General features: G+C 43.4%; 1 protein-coding gene across 3 annotated transcripts in view; it reads left to right on the top strand.

Moving 5' to 3' along the window:
* LOC109029673 (zinc finger protein castor homolog 1) overlaps window positions 1-18,868 on the top strand; it is a 226,252-nt gene that overhangs the window by 114,502 nt on the left and 92,882 nt on the right. For all 3 annotated transcript variants that reach the window (XM_019040250.2, XM_072302431.1, XM_019040251.2), the window contains exon 2: window positions 3,467-4,267. In XM_019040250.2, the coding sequence (XP_018895795.2) occupies window positions 3,475-4,267 (793 nt within the window). In that variant the 5' untranslated portion in view covers window positions 3,467-3,474. The remainder of the gene's footprint in view (window positions 1-3,466; window positions 4,268-18,868) is intronic.

The following is an 18,868-nucleotide window of genomic DNA, read 5'->3' as shown; positions in this document are numbered from 1 at the left end:
GTTTTCAAGTGAAAGATGACAGTTTTTCATTCTGGCAGTTTGCATTACCGCGAACTTGAATGAGCGAATGCCAATTTAGCCCTCAAAAATAAGTGTTTTTCAAGTTTGTCAGCGATACTGAAATAGCGCGAGAAAAACAGACCACTCCTGCACGGTTTATATTCATGAAAAGAACGTGCTTGCGAAGAAAAGCAAAGGTTACGAGCGCTTATAGAACAATTTTAAAAACGTAACCTATCGGGGAACGAGGTAAGCCTGCCTAGAAGTCGCATTCCTGGAAAGCTGTCTTGAATTAAAATTGATGCGAACTTAAACGATGGAATTTTCAGCCGGATTGTCTCTTCCAAAATTCAGAGCGGCTAATGAATATGCCAATGAGTTTTCTCAAAAAATCGCGAAACAATTCAAATTTCCTCCTTCAGCTTTGTGTTGGGATATTTTTGTCTGAGAGCGAGATACCTCGTCGCTCGACCAATTTAAAAGATCATGACATAGTGTACATTGTCTGTGTAGGTATGTTCTAGCGTAATTATTTCAAATTTCCGGAAATAAAAAATCAGGAACTGGTCACTATGAACTCATACTTGGGAGTCACTGATTTGAAATCAACAAAATTAGAAAATTCGGTGCCGGATTTCGGGTGTCCCGCGGGAAAAAAATGGATCCATCATCCTTGTCTGTCACTTTAAGTCACTGAATATGTAGCGTCCGGAAAATTTAATCCGTGCCCTTGGGTTTTCTGGTGTTTTTTTCTTTCGAACTCTCACAGTTTAAAATCTTTGCGGCGCTATATTTTCTAAATTTTCGAGTGGTGGATTTATTCATTTTTAAGTAAAATGAGCCTGACTGCCTTGTGCGAATAATCTGACCTATACCAAGAGTGTTCGGTTGTTATGTGCTATGCTACTTTGTTCCTTTATCAAGGCTATCTTCAAACACTTCTCCAGCGCCTCTGAAATGTCAGGTTATTTTTATTTTTTTATTTAATTGGAAGGACGGTCCACATTAACATAAAGATTTCAAAAATATTCTAATTTTGCTCTTTTTCTCAACCTGGGACCGAATCCACTTGCCGAAAATCATCGCCAAATTTTTTGTGCGGGTCGCATACGGTTCAATCGGATCAGGTCATCTCATCTTTTCACAAGTCGAAATAAACAGTAACGCTGTGACAGGATTCCTTGTTCTCCGTGATGACGACCTGTCACATCACATCTGACAGAATATGGAAAACTTGGTAAGGTCAAGGAGTTACCGACATTCATTGGTCATCGTTAGGTACATAAAATGCTCAGCATGTCGCTCAATCATCATCCTCATGGTGGAAAATATTGCAGATGTCCGAACGTAACTCCCGCATCACACTATTACTTTGCTGAGATTGAAAGTGTGTCCAGGATATACGGTTTGGTGTTTATGCCTTAGAGATATATCCAATCTACGGCATTGTCTTCACGGGCCGTTTCACGGGATTTGTCCTAGGGAAAAAAATATTGAATTAATCAATGTTTTTCCCAGTGCCAAGTTTGGTCCTTGTACCCCTAGGGACCCACTGAGAGAGGAAAAAGAAGTGAAAACGAATTGTGCGATATTTTGTTGAGGAAAGTTACGGGTGTTTTCCCTTGAAATTTTTGTTTTTTAGATCTAATCACGAACAGAATTCTCTGAAAAATTGGGAGAAAAATATCCGACAAAATCCAGTCGCTTCTTGGTTGGACGTAGCTACTGTTGCGCCGAACAGCTTAACTCCACGAGAGTAATCATACTCTTTACGAGATTTTGTTTTTATAGTGAAAAAATTACACCACCTTGGGCTGATCATACGATCATCAACCAACTTTCGTCAAGAAAAACATCCACCAAATTCCCGAAAATCTGTGATTTCTCCGTAGAAATCACTGAAAAAAGTGCCTTGTTCGAGAAACAAGGATTCTAGTCCCCCAGACAAGACCGTCTTGTTATATTTGATCCACAAGGCATTCTTGTTCGTGGGACCCATACAGTCTTGTTTAGGGAACAAGACTTCCTTGTTGCATAAGTCAAAAGTCTAGTCACGGTAACAAAATTGTCTAGTTCTGGGAACAAGACTTGTCTTGTCAGAGTATTCGGAAGAAATTAAAATTGCAAAAAAAATGTCACAAATTTATATTAATTGCACGATTTGTACGAAAATATATGTGCTCTCTACTTCCTTCACTCCTCTTACACCAGAACCGTCTTATCCGACCTTTCAAATTTTACCGGCCTGATCGGGATTTGAACGCGGGACCACCCGACAATGGGCCGAGTGTTCTACTGACCGAGCTATCAGAGCTAGTTATTTGGGGAGCCGAATTTTAAGTATAAGTACAGCCCACAGAATTACTTTTTCATATTGTTGCTATCTTAAGTCTGTGGAATGCGTAGAGCATCAATTTGTTTGGTTTTTTTTCTTTTTTACCATTTACCGTTTACGAAAAGGAATTTACATTCTACATCAGATAAAAATGGACAATTTAGGCCGAAAAAATGTGTTTCTTCAAGCAACGATGTTTCCTTTGTTCCGTGTTTATGATTCTAATTTTTATTTTTATTTTATATCATGATAATAATTAATAATATATAAATAAATCAAACGTTAAAAAAATAATTATATAATTAGATACATTTGCTTTTAAAACCTTACGCATGAGCGATTTATTTTTAAAAAAGAATTATAAACTTATTGTTTTTACCTTGTCATTAAACACCCAGAAAAATTTTCGGGGAACAATTATTGAGCGTAGTTCTTAAAATACTCTTTCAAAATATATAAAATAATACGCTCTCTTTGAATTTGACCATTACTCGCGGTGAGTAGAGAATCTTGTCACAGTGACAAGACTATCGAGTCCGGTGGCTCAGAAACCTAGCATATATAACAAGACTGGTCTTGTTGCATTAACAAACGGGTGTTGTTTCCCAAACAAACTGAGTTGTTTGACAGACTAAAAGTCTTGTTCCTGAGACAAGGCAGGTTTAACAAGTTTATCTTGTCTCTACGGCTCTATTATTTTTTTCAGTGTGGCAGCATCTAAAGGTTCATACGTCGTTCTTCCATAGCGAGGCAGAAATAATCACATCACCCAAAATTTGGGTATATCCGCCTTTGTCTCTAGCGCCCCAACTCTGCCCTACTAAGGAAAAACAACGTATAAACCTTCTTTAGTTGTCAAATTTCCATGGATCAAATACCAATTTTCAGGAAAACTTGTGAATATTTTCCGTCCAGTTTTTCAGAGAATTTTCTTCGTAATTAGATCTATGTCAGCAGAAAATTTCAAGAGAAAATATTGATAACTCTCCTCAAAAATAAATATTGTGTTGGAGGAGATTTGGCACCCATCGAATGTTCATAAGGCGTTTTTCCTTAGTACGATAGTGTTGTTCTCTAGATAGATTCTCTCCTAATTTGGACTAACGGCTCCTGTTTTCCTTTCTGTTCCAGACGTTCTCATGATCTGCGCGATGTCAGAGCGGGACATAGCAGGGGCGATTTTCATGCCGAAGACGCAGCTGCACCACAACGGCGGGAGCGGGGGTGGCGGGGGAGGGGGCGAGCAGTTCGACGCCGCCATGTCCGACGACGTCGACTCCGAGGTGGAGGACGCCCCGGACGCCCTCGACGCCCCCGACGCCCCCTCGCTCTCCGTCTTCGAGCAGCACCTGAGCATGGACGCCCCCGGGAGCAAGCGCAACAAGCGGAAGAACTTCAAGCCCCGCAGCATCTTCCTCACGGAGCCGACGACCAACTTCCCGTACGCGGAGAACAGCGACGACCACGCCAGCGACGAGGAACCCGAGGCGCCCGCCGAGAGCGACGCCCTCGACCTCACGGGCGCCATCGTCCGCGGCGCCAAGAAGTTCAAGCTGGCGCCCACCCCGCCGCCCAAGGCGCCCACCCCCAAGACCGGCTTCACGATCGAGGACCTGACGAACCAGAACGTGGCGGCGGCGGCGGCGCCCATGGACTTGAGCACGAGCGACGGGGCGGCCTCCCGGCGCTGCGACGAGTACTCCGACTCGAACTCCTGTGATAGCGAGCCAGCTAGTTCGACCAAAGAAAGGGGCGCCCACCCGACGTCCCCGCCGGCGCCCACCCCGCCGCAACAGATGTTCCTCAACCAGCCCGCGGACGCCTCCGACCTCAAGGAGTACGTCAAGGAGCTCCTCCAGATCTACGTCGGCGACGCCTCCGACGTGGCCGACTGCATCGACAAGAGCGTCCCCATGTCGAATTTCTCGTCAGGTAAGCCGTTTTCCCTCTATTTCCGAGTCTATACCACTGTCCGCGAGAAAAGGCACCTTAGGACCGATTGTAAGACCTCTGCGGACTGATTATTGAAATTGATGGACAAAGCTAAAGACAAAGCAGACATAGGGAGTATGGAGCGATCCTATTGGTTGAAATGTGTGGTTCGTATAGACTAAGGGAGAAAATGATAGACTAACTGTCGGGTCTCTCGTGGGTTGCCGTTAGTTAGTCTATTACCTACTTCCTTTGTCTATGCAACCACTCGCTTCCACCAATAGGATCTCTCCATATCTCTTTTGTCTCCTTTGTCTATAGATTTGTCTATCAATTTCAATAATCGGTCCGCTGGTTAGGTGCTTGTCAAAGTGGTAGTTTGGAGCTGACCAGAGCTTGACCAGAGGTAGGTGTGTATGACACCCGGTTTTCTTCAGGTCAAGTCCCGGTCAGCCTTTGTTCTTTCTCGCAAACCGGTAGTTAGGCTAATTAGCAGATTGACTGCTGGTCAGTGTCTGACCACTAGTTTGGTGACCAGAGGTTGACAAGAGATCTTACAAACGGCCCTTAGTCCCCCAAGCAACATTTTCAGTGGAGATGTTCTCCTTGACTCGGCTCGAAGATTCATACTCTGAGACTTCGACGAAAAGCTCGCACTAGAAAAGTAAGTCTCTTGGATCCAGAGTCCAGTCTCATAAAAAATTTGGCAAGGGAAAACACGTATGATTCAATCGGCTTTTGGTTCTATCATGACGAAATCTGCTTAAATTCAGATGCGGTTTTCAATTCCAGCAAAAATCCGATCGAATCAAGCGTATTTTTTCCTTGTCAATTTTTTGAAGAGCCTGGACTCCAGATCTAGGAGACTTTTTTCCCAGTGCATCTTAAGTGTGCCCAAAAAATAAGTCCAGAGGTAATTCATTTTTGTGTCCATATAGTGACGGGAAATCGTATTATTATCCGAAAATGTATCACTTTAAACATAGCAAATTAGAGTTTCATGTGTAGCTCTTACACGTTACTACTTATTTTGAATTGAACTACATTTTGCAATTTGGAACTATAAATACTGGCTCCTCTGGAAAAACACTTATTTGCATAGGGAAAGTAATGGCACATACGTTGTTCTTAAACCGGGCTGGAATTTATAGTTCCAAATTGCAAAATGTAGTCCAATTACAAGCTTCAAACCGTTAAAACTCCGCGTAAGTTTTACATATTTGCTCGTTCTTTGCCCCAAAATGTTTCGACGTGTCTGTACTCTTCCCATATTTAGACTCTCTACTCAGAGAGAGCTTGCTAGGAAATGCATAAAGGAGTTGAGTTTGGCGAGTCGTTAAAGGTGCTTTGTGACGACGGCGGCGGGTTGGGGGAGGGGTGTGGGTGGGGGATGAGATCGGAAGCGGACGGGGGGAGGGGGAGGAGGCGCTTGGAGGGGGCGGGGACGGAGTTGGAAGTTGCAACTAGTCGTCGGGTCGGCTCGGATGGTAATTAATCGAATCTAGTCGATGAGCCTTGGGCCAGGATGCTCCCAGCTCCCAGCCCCAGCGCCACCGGCCGGAGCGGGGGCCCCAGCGGCCGGCGCGGCGAGTGGCCTCGCGCCTCGCGGGGAGTGACAAAACGCGCCTCGTGGGAGGAGTCAGCCCGAGCGAGGATTCGCCACCTCGCCGCCACCGCCACCGTCACCGCCACCGCTGCGCTGCACCGTGCACCGAGCCAGCATCCGTGCATCCGCTCCAGGGACCTCCCGCGCGAGATTCACAAAGCTCCAGTGGCTACTCTCGCAAATCGCAAGTCAGCCGACTGCATGTCGTTCGCTTCATAAAGGCCTGGATATACGCTCAAATTTCTGTCAAATTCTGATTAAAATGATGACAAAAACGACGGTGTCAAATTTTTGCAGGCCGCAAAAATTTGATGGTAGATGGTGCGCACCAGTCACCATTTGATCGGAAATTGATGGAGATTTGAGCGTGTATCCAGGCCTTGTTACACGTAAAAATCGGTGTTCAGCGGGCTGATCCTTGAGATTGATAGACAAAGCTACAGAGAAAGAAGACAAGAGGGATGTGGAGGGACAGATCCTATCGGTGGAGGCGGGTGGTTGCAATGGACGAAGGAGATGGGTAATAGACTAACTAACGGCAACTAACGAGGGACAAGGGGTCTCTGACATTTAGACGTTAAGAGAGTGAAAAGAGGAAGAAAACGTATTTTTGGACTTCTTTAATTTTCTATGTATCACATTGAAAGTCTTCTGACGAGAACTTGTTAAAATTGAGTCACTTGAAATAATTGAACAAACGCGATGTTTTGGCTTAGATGATGCATTCAAGTTTAAACACCAAGTTTCCCGGATTTTCCATGGTTGCGCGAAATTTCCTGACTTTTTCTGGGTTTGCCCTACTAGAGCCCCCATAATTAGTCCATCATTTACCCCCTTAGTCTACAAGAACCACCCAAACTAACCAGTAGGATCGATCCATACTCATTATGTCCTTTTTGTCTATGGTTTTGTCTATCAATTTCACGATCAGCCCTCGCGGGCTGATCGTTGCGAAATTGAAAGACAGAAGTGATCGACGAAGAAGGAGTATGGAGCAATCCCATCGGTTGAAATGGTTGGTTCCCATGGACTGAGGGAGAAAATAATGGACTATTTAAAGGGGCTCTAGTCCAGGGAAAACCTGGAAAAAGTCAGGAAATTTCGCGCAACCATGGAAAATCCGGGAAATTTGGTGCGGAAACTTGAATGCTTCCTCCAAGCCAAAACATCACGTTTATTCAATTATTTCAAGTGACTCAATTTTAACAAGTTTTCGTCAGAAGACTTTTAATGCGAAACATTGAAAATTAAAGAAGTCCAAAAATATGTTTTCCTCTCCTTCTCACGCTCTTAACGTGCTCAACGTAATTTTAAAACTTTTCAGCCAGCTTTCTAAATCCAGCAGGTCAGCAACAGTGGCTTTCCTCCGTTCAAACCCGTGTTGAATTATCGACTCTTGACGGAGCACCTGCCTTCCCGAAAATCGATACATTTCCACAGGTTTAAATGGAGAGAAAATAACGTTACCAACTTATTTCTAAATCCACCAGTGACAAGTATGAGTGATACAGTTCTTAACCATTCGCAGCGCAGTCATGTCGGTGCGACCACAACACGGTCACACTCCGCTGCTCTTGACATGGCCGCTCGTTATTTCCTCATTCGTCCATTTCCCAAAATAGAGAATCCGATGTTTCCCTGCAATTTACTCTTCCACCCCGCCCACCGCACTCCGCCTGTTCATTAATGGTCCTTGATCGATTTGCCCACTGCCCACTTCAAATAGCTTCTTCCTCTTCGATTATCTTACACACCGGTTTTAGGCTTAGTAGTCCTCTGGGTTTGATAATGCAAACATTTAACGGGTGTAACGTACATTGATGGACGCAGTAGTAATAGTAGATAGAATAAATAAATAACATAAAAGTAAAGATTCACTTATTTTTGCGGATTAGTGCTTCTCCAGCGTGTATGATTGAAAACGGCATTGAAAACTCTCAATTTGACGTAACGTGTTAAAAGGAATCGTTAACAAATCAATTAATCAAAATAGGCTAATTCGTGTGTTTCATTCGCTAAAAGTGCAATACCAGTGAATACAGCACTCCAGTACCATTATTAAAATAACCATCATGTGAACGTGCCGGAGGAGGAAGGGTACATAAGTCGCGTTTACTCGCGTTTGACACATTTTTTGTGAAAGCCTTGTCAACAATAGCAAAAGTTCACAGAACTTTGCTCGAAAATGTTTGGCGCAATGCGTGAAGTATCCCTATAGTTTTGTAGGCTCCATGCGTTTTACGCTGACCGCTGCTGACCAAGTGACCGCACTGTTTTTGACGCAATGCGTGAAGTATTCATGCAGTATTGTAGGCACTATGAGTTTCACGCCAACCGCTGCTGACCGCACTACGTTTGACGCAATGCGTGAAGTATTCATGGAGTCTTGTAGGCGCTATAATATGTGTTTCATGCTGACCGGTGCGTCGATAGGGCTTCTCCTTTCCGTCTCAAGTTCTCGCCATCCGCTCTCTACGCCGTGCCGCTCCAGGCCAAATTGCGTGTTTGGTTTCTCTCTCAACTAGACTAATGAAAAGCGCTGTCTCTTGTGTCACCAAAAGACGAACAAATTAGAAATGTCTATACTTTAACTCTCAGGATATGAGAGATTTTTTCGCCTTTCCACATTTGTGATTTTTTTTCTGAATCAGATTTTTCTCTTGATACCTACATCTGAAAAAATTACAACATTTGCCGCCCCCTAATTTTTGCCGCCATGGGCCGCGGCCCTTGTGGCCACCCCCTTAATCCGGCCCTGAAAACATTAAGGCGCAAAGAAGGGCTTGACAATCTGACAGTCGCAAAATATTCGAACTGCATTCAAAAACGTCAGCACCTGCGTATCGAAAATATATTCTTCGTGTATTTTGCAACTTTTCATTTTCCAAATCCAGTTTTTCTTTTCTTGGTATTTCAAAAAAGTTTAGTTTTGTTTAAATGTGGATTTGAAAAATTTTTCTTACCCACCTTTCATCCTACTTCTGGGGGGGGGGGGGGGGTGGTTTGGACTCCTCTTGCAACCGTCTGATATTCATGTGTCGTTCTTCCGCAAAACAGTAGGATAGCACCCTCCTAAATCTAGACAGTCTTTTGGGTTCTCCCTCATGGTGGGACCTAGACCTGGGACCATGTATTTTCGCGTTAATGCCTCCGAATGCCAACCCGTCGGAAGAAACCGGACCGAGAAAGAAAGAATTAAAAACCGATCTAATGACTCGTCGAGCGATCGCATGGAAAGTGGGGTATCCAGACCTCACTTTCATTGCTCTAAAAAAAATACGAGCTGAAACCAACTGTTGATCCTTTTGTTTCTCCCGGGCTTTGATTGAGTGGCTGCGTGACACAGTCGGTCGAGCTTTTCGAGGGGTCGGTTCTGTTGGCGGCGGGCGGGGGGGCTTGAGGTTGGGAGGGGAGGGTCAAGGGGGATGGCTTCGGACGCGAGAGGGGGTAGCCGGGGGTAATCCGCGGCTGAAAAGCAGACGATAAATGCGCTCCCGGAAGCGGAGTTGCCTCGCCGAAAGAAAAATTATGGGCATTTCGTGCGAATTCCTCCCCAATTTCGCACTTCCTGTTCTGCCGCGCTGAAGAAAAACGCCGTAAGAACATTTAAGAGTTGCCAAATTTCCTCCAATGCAATTTTTATTTTTGAGGAGGGTTATGAATATTTTCTCCTGAAATTTTCAGATAATTTAGATCTAATCCCGAAGGAAGTTCTCTGAAAAACTGAACCGCGTATATTCACAAGTTTTCCTGAAATTTCGTCTCTAATTGAAGGAAGTTTGGCAACTGACAAAGGTTCTTACGGCGTTTTTCCTCAACACGGCAGTGTTCTTGCGTGTTGATCTGCGAAGGAGTACGCGGTGAGGAGTCCAGATGTTGGGTTCGGTTTTGACCCGGCGAGGGCGAGGTCGGAGGTCTTTCCGTGTCTCACGATCGAAGAAATTTCCATTTTTACTCTCACAGTGTATTTCTACAGTATTTTGGTGTATTCGTGGTCGTCCCTAAAACAATTTCTTTCCCAAGGCCTGAGATGGATTTCATGAAAGACAAGAATTTGAAATTTCAAGGATGGAATTTCACGTGAAATTTGATCAAGGTCTCATCTGAAACTTCAATACTTTGAGAGGGCTATTTTTCGTGAAATTTCGCTCACGCGAAATTACGAGGATGATCTCAGCCGGAGGGAGGCTTTATGCATGGTTTACATTGTGATTATAAGATAGGTTTAAGGAAGCTAACACATATCATCCTTCTTGAGGAGAGAGGCTATTAAATAAACGACTGTGAAATCGAACCTGAAAGTTGCATTATCACATGTATGCTTTCTCTATAATTTTGAGTTACCAGCAAGTGGAGGGAGGGTACCTTTATCGTAAACAAACTTGAATGACGAAAAGCATACATGAATACATGTCGTTACTTTAGGGCGAACTTCCAGGGCCTTGCTTCATAAACGCGCCCTACCGACACTTTTGGAGTGTTGGGGTTCACCCAAAGCGTCGTTCCCCAGACGAGTGCACGTAACTAGAAAGTAACGTAAAAATAATGCGCATGCGCAAACAGGCCCGCCACATCCCATCTTGGGCCCTGGTACCAATTTTCTGGCCCGGGCCCCTAGCACAGGGGGGGGGGTCCGGGGGGCCTCCCCCGGGAAATTTTTGAAATTTTAAATCTATTTGGACGCATTATGAAGCTCTTATGATGGAGATTTTCCATCAATTTCTGCAGAATGATTACGCCTTTTTGTTTACTTTCAGCACCAAAAACTTTCGAATTGTTGCATTCAAAACATCTATAAATTTTTTTTTTGAGGGGGCAGATGATAATTTTCAATTCTATGGGGAGCCGGGCCCCCCTGGACTCCCCTTTCGTACGTCTATGGCAAAGGATTTAAGCCATTGAAGTCGAGGATGCCCAGAAAGGAGCCTCTCAGCATCCGACAACGGAAGAAAATGAAACACAGTTACTAAAAATATCATTCTACATATAGGTACTCAAAATCTTGAAAATCTCTAAAAAAGTAAGACAAATTTTATAGTGCCCTAGCGTGTTTTGAAACTTTATTCACCTTTTGCGGAATTTTTAGGGTAATTTTTTCACGTTTCCCTACGAGACAAGGGTTACACACATGAATTCGTAGTGGTTTGTCACCTGCGTCACGGGCCCCTCCAGGGCGCGGGCCCCGGTACCAAGGACCCAGTATCCCCCCCCTTGTGGCGGGCCTGTGCGCAAATTGTGTTTTTTCGGGAAACCAAAGAACATCGGCAATCGTAAATTTACAAAACTTCCCTAGACTAAACACGCAAAAATCAGTAAAATTTCAAACAGAATCGCACGCTGGTATTTCATTCAGAGAAAACGAATGGTTTCAGTCAATTTTGAAACTTTGAAATGAAATTATGTTCTATCCTCTCAGAACGGGGTCATCCCTAAATTACGTAACGCTATTGGAAGGGGGGGGGTTGACGAGAGCGTTACGGCACGTTGTTGTTAAAGGCTAGGGGCCCACGTAACAAAAGCGTTACAAGAGGGGAAGGGGGAGACAAAAATCGAGAAAAAGTGCGTTACGTAATTTATTAACGCTCCCAAACTACGATATCAGCGCGCCACACGTAACTTTTCTCCGAACATAAGCCGTGGAAAGCGTGTAAGCATACGAGTGACAGGGTACATCCGCGGGTGCAGTTATGCTCTTACGCGAACGGAGCGACGAAATGGCCCGTTTCAACCGGGCGACGAGCGGAGGGGGGCACCGGGGGGGTCGGTGCCGGGTCCCTTTTCAACTTTATCGATGTGTCGCTAAACTTTCGCACGTAGCTGACAACGGCGCGGCGGGCGGCGGGCGGGGCGGCTCAGAAAGCTCGCTCGCTCCGTCGGTTCGGGCGGTGTGATAGCGTTGTCGTCGTTCTCTCGTGACCTCTTAATTTCCCTTCCTGCCACCTCTCTTCCGCTCTCGGTCCCTTTTCTCCGCCGAAATTGATCGGGGGGTATCGCCGCGACGCTCCCCCCCCTCCCGAGCCCCTCCCGGCCGCAGACGTGATTTCACCTGCACCTCTAAATATCGCGTCTAGTGTCTAGTCACCTTGCTCCACTTGTATTTGTACTTACGCCCGAAATCATGCAGGTATAGCCCCCCGCCCGGTCGTCGCTCATCGCATGTCGCAGTTCGAGTTATTTTTATTCGGTCGTTATCGGTTTTATCTGAAAGGCAGGAACGAGGAGAGTAAAATGGGCCGTGTTCAGTGGCAAGGCGTGAATGATCGAGTATCGATTTCCTCATTTGCAGCTATGTAAAGAATCGATTATTAAGGTGTTCGTTGCCAACACCTTGTTTATTCATCCTTTTCCGTAGGTTTAAATGGCAGATCGATCGATATATCGTAAAGCATGGTACGCCACTGGCCGTGTTCGGCGAAACACAATGCTCCGCATACACTGAAAAAAAAAACACATTGGATCTATAGTCCAGACTCTTGTTCAAACGTTGACAAGAAAAAATACTCTTGATTCAAGCAGATTTTTGCTTAAATCAAAAGGAAATCCGCTCAAATCAAGAAGTTTGGTTCTTGATTTAAGCTTAAATCCGATTGAATCAAAAGTATTTTTTCTTGTCGATGTTTTTTAGAGTCTGGACTCTAGATCCAATGTGTTTTTGTTTCCAGTGTATAGCTACCGCTTTGATACATCGTAGATTTTAGCCAGCATAAGTATTTTTCTTTTTTGAAAAATCGGAACTTCAGATTGTGGACCTATATTACTAAGGAAACTAACAGTAAAGCAAGTTCAAAAGTGTTATTTCCAATAATTTTTAACCACACTGGAAAAACGTCTCCTGCGGATCCAGAGTCTTTCTTTCCCGCGAGCAACTATTACTGCTCTAAAGCCGCTCACATTGCCTACCTAGCTCTTTGAAGGCGAACTGAATGGAATTCTCGCGGAACGCACTGGAGTTGAGTATCGGAAATTCACCCTTCGTCAAAGATTTAAGAAGGAAAAATCGAACAATTTTTTATCAGCTGGCACCATACCTCGAGAACATAAAATTTGGTGCTAACGGATAAAGATTTATCAATTGGTACCAAACTAGGAAATGACGCTTACCAAGTTTCGAGGGAAAGGGCAGAAACGAAATTGTGCGCTGTCCCATGAATTGAAAATGTTTCTAGTATTTTAGAAGCAAAAGCTTTCGAGAAAAGGAAATATTTTAAAGCTGCAGATTGATACGTAAACAGCAGATGATGTGCGCCACAAGAAATAAACGTGGTTCGGCGAATATCGAAAGAAATATTTAAATATGATTTCATCGCGTTGTAAGCGATGACGCTCAAACTGTGTCCTCGCCGGATCAAAAATTGGACCCTTGCGTTTGTGTGTAGAAGAGGGTGCTCACAATGTGGCGAAAAACCATCGCAGAAAGAGGGGTTTCGCAGAAGTGAGTCACGCGAAATTGCGAAATAAGAGCCCCGAAGCTGCGTTGCGACGTTTCAAAAGTGATTAAGGGCCGAGTGGTAGGGGGTAAAAATAAATATTGGCTTGGTTAGAATACGGAAGGGAGGGGGAGGAAAGTATCTGTTCTGCCTCTCTCCCCCTGGGTTTGACGGATTCCCCCATGGGTTAACCATCCATACGCAACACTCATTTTTTGGCACCACCCCTCCCAAGCGCGCAATTGAAGAAACACTCTGACCAATGGCAGGAGGGATATTTTATGATAGTGTTTTTTTAAATTTTAGTCCTAAATACGGTATTTTTCAGCGGAAAAACAGCATATCCTAACCCAGGGTTACGTTATCGAAACTTTCTTTATGAAAAGGTCCATATCGATGGTCAAAGTGCGAAACCACGTGTCTGTGTTTTTGTCATTGCAGACTTTCTGCAATACTCAGCAATTCCGTTATACTTTGTTTTTTCTCCAAAAAACTATTTAACTTAATTTCTTGAAAAGTTCTTTGATTTTTCCTCTCTATCAGCAAACCATTCTGTAAAAATCTCAAGAAAAAAGATGGCTTGTTTCTCTCTCGAAAAATATAATAGGAAAGTAAATTTTGTAACACCGCGAAGGATATATGTGGTTTCGCACTTTAGCCATCGATATTCCATAGTCAAACGGGGATTGCGGGACGAATCGCGTTGTTTTTTGTGTGATTTGTCAAACTACAATGTCAAATTTTCAAAAATCACACATTTATACTTTTAAATAGATTTGTACTACCGTTTCAATCTTTTTACCACGAATCTTGGAAATTTTTCCGCCTCGACTTTAATAATTTTTTCCCTCTCTATCTCTATCCCTCCGAAGCACATAAACTATAAAGTGGCTGTCTAATTCACGGACAATAAGTTTCATCCGTTCTCGTGATCCCAGCGTCTGGAACGCATTGTCTGCTTGTTACCGCCGCGGCGTTGCTCTCCCCCTCCCCCTCCTCTTAATGTCAAGCGGTGAGTTTCAGCCCGGCTGTCTGGCAGCATCCCCCTCTTTTAATCAATTAAACTATCTATCAGAAATAAACTGAAGTGGCCCAGGTCTGTTTCAAGAGTTTCACTACTTCCTGATATTGCTCTCTTTATTTTCCCGGCCCGGAGTATCCGCATCGCTGCCTGATCCTCGAAATAAGAGGGCTAATTTCTTGAAAAATCTTGAAAAAAAAAACACACACACACAAGGGCGTGTGTTCTTTCTCTCCGGAAGATTCGTTTTAAAATTCCTCATTTTATCATTATTCCCAGTTGAAAGGCAGGACATGAATCGTCCCGCATACTTTTTTTATGATCTGTTCATTACAATTTCAATTTCTTGAAAAATCTTGAAAAGAAAACACACACACAAGGTTGTGTGTTTTTTCTCTCCGGAAGAATCGTTTTAAAATTCATTTCATCATTTTTTCCAGTTGAAAGTCAGGATTTGAATCGTTCTGCAAACTTTTTTGATGATCTATTCATTACAATTTCAATTTCTTGAGAAAAAAAAAAAAAAAAAAAAAAAAAAAAAAACGAGGTCGTGTGTTTTTTCTCCCCAAATTCCTCATTTTCTTATTTTTTTCCAGTTTAAGTCCGGACATGAAAAGCCTCGCAAATCTGTCCATTTCAGCTTTGGTCACCTGTATCTTGGCGCCCTTTATGTGTCTGTCATGTGTTCGTCAGTAGCAATGAGTGTGGATATCGGCGTGTTTCCATTGTCTGGTTTTTTTCTCCTCTGCATCTTTGTGCAATTTTGTGTTAAAACTTGGTTCTCCGGAAGTTTCTTGACCGGAGTAAATCTCTGAAATAGGAAATGAAAATGACTGCCACAAATGTTTTACCATTATACCAAATCCTGGTAAAAACCTAGTTGATCACAAATGACACAATTTTTCTCCGCATCCTTTTTGAGCCCTATTGACATCATTGGAATGCCTAGTTTCATTTCGGTCTTTCAGCGACTTTTTCAAGTATCAGTTACCGGCAGCTGAGAGGATATTTTCAGTGGCGCCAAGATTTAATGTCTAAGAGAGCGAGAAAACACCGAAAGTGCGTAAGCGCGGTATGGTTTCTCTCATCGCGACCGATGACGTCATCCGAGACCCCCCCCCCCCCCAAGAGGGGCTGCGTCAGAGATTTTCGAGCCGCACTTGGGTGCAACTCTTGATATCATAATCTATCCGGTTCCTTCTTATCGTGGACTGTCCTTGCTCCTGGCTGCTAAGTCAAGTGTGGGAACCGAGCGAGCGCGCAAGTGTTTTTTGTTTTGATGTCTGGTGTGGAGTTCCGTTGGGCTTGAGAAGATTTCTGTGGAAGTGATTCATTTCATTCCCTCCATCTCCAGTTCTAGCAGGAGTCATTCCGTCATTCTAAGGAAAAACACCGTATGGGCATTCGAATGCTGCCAAATTTCCTCTCAGGAAATATTCGTTTTTGTAGGAAGTTATGAATATTTTTCCTTGAAATTTTCAGACATTTTGGGTCCAATTACGAATAAGATTTTTTGAAAAATTGGAAGAGAAATATTTAAAAAAATGTCCGAAAATTCGTGATTTGTCAGCGGAAATTGGGCAACGTCTGAATACTCACAGGCTGTTCTTTCTTAGCACGGCAGTCTGCCGTGCTAAGGAAGAACGCCGTATGAACATTCGAGAGTCGCCAAATTTCGCTTGATAAAAAATGTATTTTTGACGGCATTCGTTCACATTTTTCTCTGATTTGTTCAGACATTTTAGATTAAACTGCGTACAAAATTGCCTGAAAATTTTGGGGGAAAATATTCAGAATTTTTCCAGTATATTCGGTTTTTATCGAAGGAAACTTGGCAACGTCTGAAGGCTCATACGGCGTTCTTCCCTAGCACGGCAGTATTCCGTCGGTGAGAAAAAGTATACAAGCTCGGACATAACGATGACGTAGGCGGCAACAGGATATCTTTCGAAAACTGTTTTGTCAGAATTCGCGGTCACCTGAGAGCGGACACCGGGAAAGCGATAGTGAACTTCAGTCATCAGCGGTGTTCGGTGGTCTTTTATAGTCGGAAATCGGTCGCCCGAGCTTTTCCTTTTGTGCGCTTTTCGAGAAATCCGCGGCCTGAATTAAGTTGATCGAGTATACCCGTGGGACTTTTCCATCTCCGCGTATCGGATTGAATCTGCAGCAATCGCAAATAGCTATTGAGGAGCTGTTTCTTAATTATTGAATGCCACGCTTCGAGAGTTGCCCAACTTGGACAGGGTGTCTAAACCGCCAGTAAAAATCGGAAAACATCAGGAAATTCGATGTTATGAGGAAAATCAGTCATGGATCAGGAAATTCTAAGTGATTCAATCATTTTTCAAACATTTGATCCAAAATATTATGTTAATTTTTTAGATCAAACGAGCGTCAATACATTGGCGCCAAAAAATCAGGAAATCTCGTTAATAATACCAGGAAAATTCAAGATTACATTTCAGTAGACACCCTTTTGGAAAATGTAAAAATTTCGTTTTATTGCAAAGAAGTTGCTTTTAGAATTATACGTGTCTTTCATTTTTTCCCCATCTTACACTGTACAGATAGGCACGAATTCTTTTTTGCTTCGTAAAATCCTGAAGCCGAAGGATTAAGATCTTTCATATTGCACTTTTAAAGAACAAAATAGTTCAAAATTTATTTGCCAGGGTTTTTTTTCAACCCGAATAACAAGAGCCCAAAAATTTTTCGATTCTCAATTTTTTATTGCATTCAGTTTTCTTTTTCATTTCCTGGATTTTATCGTCTCTATCGTGCGGTACTTTTCGACCCATCCGCAACGCAACTTCGTTCTTGTCTCTCACTTCACAACGGTGGGAGAAGTTTATTTCTTTCGTTACCTCTCCACCATGGCTTGCGTCCTAACGACCACTCCGCAGTATCTTTTTAATATTTATTTATTAAATATTTCTTGAGATTCTATAGCCGGCGACGATTAGTTTGAAAAATAAAACGGATTCTGCGGCCAGAACTCTGAGCAAGTCGAGCCGAGGAGCGAGCTCGTGGAGCCCGCAATTCAGTTGTGCAGGATTGTGGAATTAAAGCCATTGCAGTGTTATTGTTAGGCTAGCCCGCGGCCACGACGCCATAAATAATGCCGCGAGTAACTTTTATGAACAAAACCTAGATAAAATCCATTAAATGCCAGCTTATTGTGATATTCCTAATTTAATATCAATTTACGCTCCCGCTTGTTGACCATATTCGTCGCGGCTCCTTCCCTCGTGCCCTGCGTCCTGCTGTCCTTCCGTAGCACGAATTGCAATCGTAACATCCCTCCCCCCTCCCCACCCGTTCGTTATTTCCTTTCGAGACTAATGTGAGCGCACCGGGGAAAAATGCATTTCCACGTTTTCCTTGTTCCCCACTTTTAATGACACCGCGCCTCGTATCGGATCATGTAAAATAGTGTAATGGTCAATATAATTTTACCGTGTAAAATAATAAAATTCTGGTCCCGTATTGAAGTTGAGATCGGATCTTGGTCCTATTCACAAGGAAAATATGAAGATATCCATTAATTTGACTCTAATTGACTCTAAGATTGCGTAATTTGCTTCATTTGCCTTTTAAAATGAAAGTTTTTTTCTTGATCCGTGAGTCAATTGACTCGATTTATTATTTTGAATATGAAAACAGGGTGTTACTATTTCTACCGGCGCAGAGTAGATCGATTCAATTAGAGAGGTCGGACTTGAAATTTTTTACTAAAACTGCAAATTTTGAAGTTTATTTCGTCACATTTTAGACTGTAAGGGGTGCTTTTTCACGAAAATTCCACGAGGAAACCAACTGAACCACTTTTAGAACCTCAAATTTTTTTTACGAACTGAGTTATAAGCGTTTAAAGTTTCCAAATTTTGTCCGGCCTCTCCCATTGACTCGATCCACCGTGAGTCGCATCAATGTCCCAAAGTCCCATTTTGATCTTGAAAACACAGCACTGGAAAAATAGAACACATTGGATCTACAGTCCAGACTCTTAAAAACATCGACAAGGAAAAGTACTCTTGATTCAATCAGAATCTAGCATAAATCAAGAACCAAGCCTCTTAATTTACGCGGATTTCGTTTTGATTCAAGCGAAAATCCGATTGGATCAAGAGTATTTTTTCTTGTCGATGTTTTCAGGAGTCTGTACTCTAGATCCAATGTGTTTTTTTTCCAGTGAGCTGTTTGTTGACATTGTGGTTTTTTTGGGTGGTTTCCCCGTCAATTTCGTCAGTCGCCACCGCGGTAACCTCTGCCGAAGCGTGTCGAAGCCCGGCCCGCATCCTCGAAATACGTAATTCATCGGATTCACTTATCTGCGTAATTACGCAACATCACACCCAGCACTCGCAGTCGGTCCCCCATAATTTACCCGCCGCCGCCGGGAGGGGGGCCCCCTCACGCCATTGGCTCCCGACGACAAGGGCAAGGCGTAGCGAGCTTTTTACCCGTCGAGCTTCGGAACCAATCAAAAGGTAGATACCCAACTCGAGTGGCTCGCAAGAGGAGCGAGAGAGAAGTAAAAAAGC

The sequence above is a fragment of the Bemisia tabaci genome, chromosome 7 (assembly GCF_918797505.1).
Source record: "Bemisia tabaci chromosome 7, PGI_BMITA_v3".
NCBI lineage: Eukaryota > Metazoa > Arthropoda > Insecta > Hemiptera > Aleyrodidae > Bemisia > Bemisia tabaci.
Note: the sequence above shows the minus strand (reverse complement) of the source record. Positions and strands in the feature narration are given on the sequence as shown.